This window comes from Lolium perenne, chromosome 3, assembly GCF_019359855.2.
Source record: "Lolium perenne isolate Kyuss_39 chromosome 3, Kyuss_2.0, whole genome shotgun sequence".
Classification (NCBI taxonomy): domain Eukaryota; kingdom Viridiplantae; phylum Streptophyta; class Magnoliopsida; order Poales; family Poaceae; genus Lolium; species Lolium perenne.
This window is the reverse complement of record NC_067246.2, coordinates 336,921,341-336,925,630: the sequence shown is the minus strand read 5'-3', so window position 1 is coordinate 336,925,630 and position 4,290 is coordinate 336,921,341. Positions and strand designations below refer to the sequence as shown.

Below are 4,290 nucleotides of genomic sequence, written 5' to 3'. Positions count from 1 at the left end.
TGTATTTACTATGCAATAATGTAGATAATAGATGAAATGAAAAAAACCTACTTTGATTAAATAATATATAATCTCTCATATCTATAAAAATCTCTGAAAAGATCAGTCCAGACATGCGGAGTAGTACTTACGTCACCACAAATCTCTGAACTTGGGTAACTCACTGTGTCCCTTGTCGTGCTCGCCATTGTTTTTGCCATCGACGAGCGCTTCCCGATGTCTTCGCCGCCGCCGTTGCGTGAGTCGTGAAACTACGTGTTCAGCCCCTGTGTTCGACACCTAGGGTTTTGCGAGATACCCCTTGTTCCTTAGAGGATCCAAATCTCCGACAAATATCACATATATGTTGCTATTTTGTGTAAATATTTAGGTAATTTTTAAAAAAGAAAAAGGTACATTTATTCTCGCGAGGGTATGCATGTATGACGGAGGGATTCCCTAGAAAAGGGGTAATAAAATATGCAGGTGACTAGGTTGCGACCATGGGTACAACCTTCATAGGCACATCCATAACGAGGATGTCATTGCTTGTATACTTCTCGGTGACGTCCATCTGGTCAGGTGACATGCCCTGGGGCAGCCGCCACTCCAAGGCATGCAGCATGGACGCCAGCATGAAGGGCACGAGGAGCTCCACCATGGGCAATGCAGGGCACAGCCTCCGGCCGGTACCCAGCGGGATGAACTTGACGTCCTTCCCCGACATGCTGAGCTCCATTTTCCCCAGGAAACGCTCCGGCACGAACTCCTCGGGCCTCTCCCATACCGCGGGGTCACGCATGATGGACCACGAGTTGAAGATGACAGTGGCACCCTTGGGTACGGCGTAGCCGCCTATGACCACGCCATCCTCCACCACCAGGTGCGGCAGCAGCAGCGGCGCCACGGGGTGGAGCCGCATAGACTCCTTCACCGCGGCCTGCAGGTACGGCAGCTTCGCCACGTCCGCCTCCGTGATCGTCCTCTGCTGCGCGAGGGCCTCCTTCATCTCAGCGCGCACTGCCTCCATCGCGCCTGGGTTCCGCAGAAGCTCCGCCATCGCCCACTCCACCGTGATCTTGGTCGTCTCAGTGCCCGCCGCCAGGATGTCGAACAGCATGGTCTTCACGTTGCGGCGGCTCAGCTTGCCAGTGGTCATCAGCGCTAGTAGCGCGCCTAGGACGTCCGGATGATGCTTGCCCTCGCCCAGCCGAGTGTCGATAATCTTCTCCAGCACATCCAAGACGCGGTTCATGCGCGTGGCCGTCCAGCGGCGAAGGCCCTGCAGGTCCAGCACACGGAGCAACGGGTAGAAGTCCGACATGTTGGGCTCGGAGAGGAGCGCCACGATTTCCTCCAGAAGGTCCCTCAACTTATCCTGGCCGTCGACGGAGAAGAGCGTGGTGGTCAGTAGGTCGAACACGCCGTGGTACAAAACGTGGCCGATGTCGACCTCCTGGCCGGCCCGGCGGCGGAAGGTGCCAAGCATGTGGTGCACGGCGCGCTCCCGGACGCCCTGCGCCACCTCGAGGCTGCGTGGGGAGAAGATGTGCCTGGCGGCAATGCTACGGAGCGTCTTCCACAGCGGGTCAGAGCTCGGCAGCCACACCATGGAGCGGTCGGCGTGCGCCACGGCGCGCCTCGTGTCCGGGACGGTGCGCGGCGCGATGCGCCGGTCGTGCACGGAAAACGCCTCCCACGCCGCGTCCCTGGAGGACACGATTACGGTTCTAACGACGCCGAGCTTCAGCGTCATCACGGGGCCATGGGCGCCGGCCAGGCGGGCGAGGTTGTGGTGGAGGTTGCCGCCGCGCAGGTCGAGGAGGTTGCCAATGATGGGCCGCGGCCTGGGGCCTGGCGGCCACCGCCGGGCATCTCTTCTCGTGTAAGTTACCACGTAGCATAGCAGTGGCACCGCCAGGATTGCTATGCAAACAAGGTACTGCTCAGGCGCCATTTGATTTTATGTGTGATAAGTGGATGATGAGGCTTGCTGTTTGAAGAAACTATGAACGAATGGTGTCATATATATAAGGCCGGGCCTTACCTACACAACGAGTGACTGCAGCATTCTTGTGAGCTGATAATAAGTAATCTGCGAATCGCATTAAGAGAGAAATAAGACTGAGATTTTCTAAGTCTCAAAGAAAAGTGTAACTCAGTAAGAGATTCCACTTTTTTAACAGAAAAGTGCAACTAAAATATTTTTTGTAGGTGACTACGACTTAAGAAATTCTCAGTTAACTAAGATATATCAAATCCGAAAAAATAATGTCCCATGAGTGTATTTAGCCGAATTTCCTTCCTAGCGTTTCGACCATGGAAGCGATGAGTTTCGTTCCATTTCTTAATTGCTTCTTGTTTATCGTTTTCTATCAATCAACGCGATGCACATGTAGGAGAGGCGCGCAGCATGCAACCAACTCTTGTCCGGGCGCTTTTTTAATTTTCTTCCTACAATCACATGCATGCAAACCCGGTGACGCGCGTGAGTTTGCCTTGCTCTCTCCCCTATTCTTTTTCGCGTGCATGCAGGCCACTAATGCCACACTTACGGAAGAAAGTTAGGAAATTCACTTACGGACACATGCGTGGCCGTGGCATCAATCAATTGGGTAGACACGATGATTGGTCCAAGAGAATTCAGCTCAAACAAACAACTTCAAGTCACGTAGTAGACCAGCATTGTCGCATGCAGGCATATGACAAAGTAGAAGGAGATTCCACTTTTCTACCGCATGCATGAGACCTATGCATGTGATAATTATCCTAACACTAATGATACATGCATTTTGCATGCATCGCACACATGCATGATTTTTTGTCTTTTCTCTTTTATCAATTTCTTTTTTTTTCATTTTTTCCTTGTTGCACTTTGTATCAAAATTAATGTTATTTTGGCCTACTTTTATTTTCTAATTTTCTTTTTCGGGGCAATGAATTTTAAGTGGGAAAATGATGGGGATATGTCAAACGGGGGTCATCACCCAGCTCACTCATCGGATGAAGAAAGCCCATGACCTATCACACTTACAGTAGCAATTTCTTCTGCTTCTAACATCCATCCTCACCATCATAGCATTTTTTTTGAAATTACCATCATAGCATTCATCTCCAAATCTCCGAGTTATGTGCAGAATTTTAGTTAGAACTTAAGAGAAGAAACTTCACGCAAAGAAATATACTTACTGATATGAAACTGAATCAAATTTAAGAAAATATTATTTACATGGTTGTACAAATGGATTGATGCTATGTAGGAGAGTATACCTAGCTAGTTAATAAAAAAAACATGTAAGTGAAGAGAGTGCATGACAAACATGTACAAAGAACAACCTATAGACTGTTTTTCAACAGTATTATGTTTTTTTGTTACAGCTATATATTTTTTTTTTTTTGAACAGATAAGGCCCCAAAGGACCTGGAAGCTTCATTAGTCGGTGGGAACAATTATAAGGAGGACCTTGGCTTTGAGAACAATAGCACAAGAGTCCAATTTTTTTACAAAAAGGAACCCAGAAAGATAAAAAAGAAAGCGATAGGGTCCTTCTTCTCCACCGCGTCGACTGGATCTTGGGCCATGGTCTCTGGTGGCGACGCCGGGGACTGCGCCACTTGGTTCGTCACCAGGATGGATTACCACGCCAGGATCAAAGATCTTCCCCTTCAGCTCTTCGGCCTGGAGGAAGTAGATATTCCCCGGAGCTGGAACCTCCGAGGTGCGGAGAGGCCCCCTTGGCCAAGAATAGCGGCGGCAGACGATGCCGGCGCTTGAAATCTGCCGCCTGAAGAAAGCTTCCAACATGGTGAGCACCGCACGCTCACCCATGTGCCTCTCGACTCCAGATCGACAAGCACTGGGCCTTCCCTCCTCCTGCCTGTCTCCACGACCACAAGGAGGAGGAAGAACAACCCAAACACTCAGCAGATCCAGAGCCAGAGAGAAGAACCTGGATCTCTGCTCTGCCGGGGAGAGCACCCAGCAAAGCTTCTCCTCCTCGCCTCCACGGCCGGCCAGAAGAAGCTCTACCGTGTGCCGCAGAAAGCCTCGCCCCTCCCCCTCGCCTCCATGGCCGGCCAGGGGGGGCTCCGCTTCGCAGCTCCTCAGCATCAACAGCAGCTCCGCTACAACTACTTTATTGACGGAGACGGTGGCTCCCTCCTCGCTCGCATGCTCCGACCACCGGAGACATGGCTGCAAGGAAAAGAACCCTAATCCCCAGATCTTGCCGCCCAGATCTGAGGCACAGCTCCAAGACGCCACTAGGGGACCAAAGCTAGAAGAGAAGCCTACATATATACAGCCGGCGC

The 4,290-nt window shown here is 51.1% G+C and overlaps 1 protein-coding gene across 1 annotated transcript; it reads right to left on the bottom strand.

Annotated features, from left to right (window-relative positions):
* Positions 1-469: 469 nt before the first annotated feature.
* On the bottom strand, positions 470-1,936 carry LOC127338939 (cytochrome P450 76M5-like). Its single transcript, XM_051364876.2, has one exon. The coding sequence runs from the start codon at positions 1,934-1,936 to the stop codon at positions 470-472; it is 1,467 nt and encodes a 488-aa protein (XP_051220836.1).
* Positions 1,937-4,290: the final 2,354 nt, after the last annotated feature.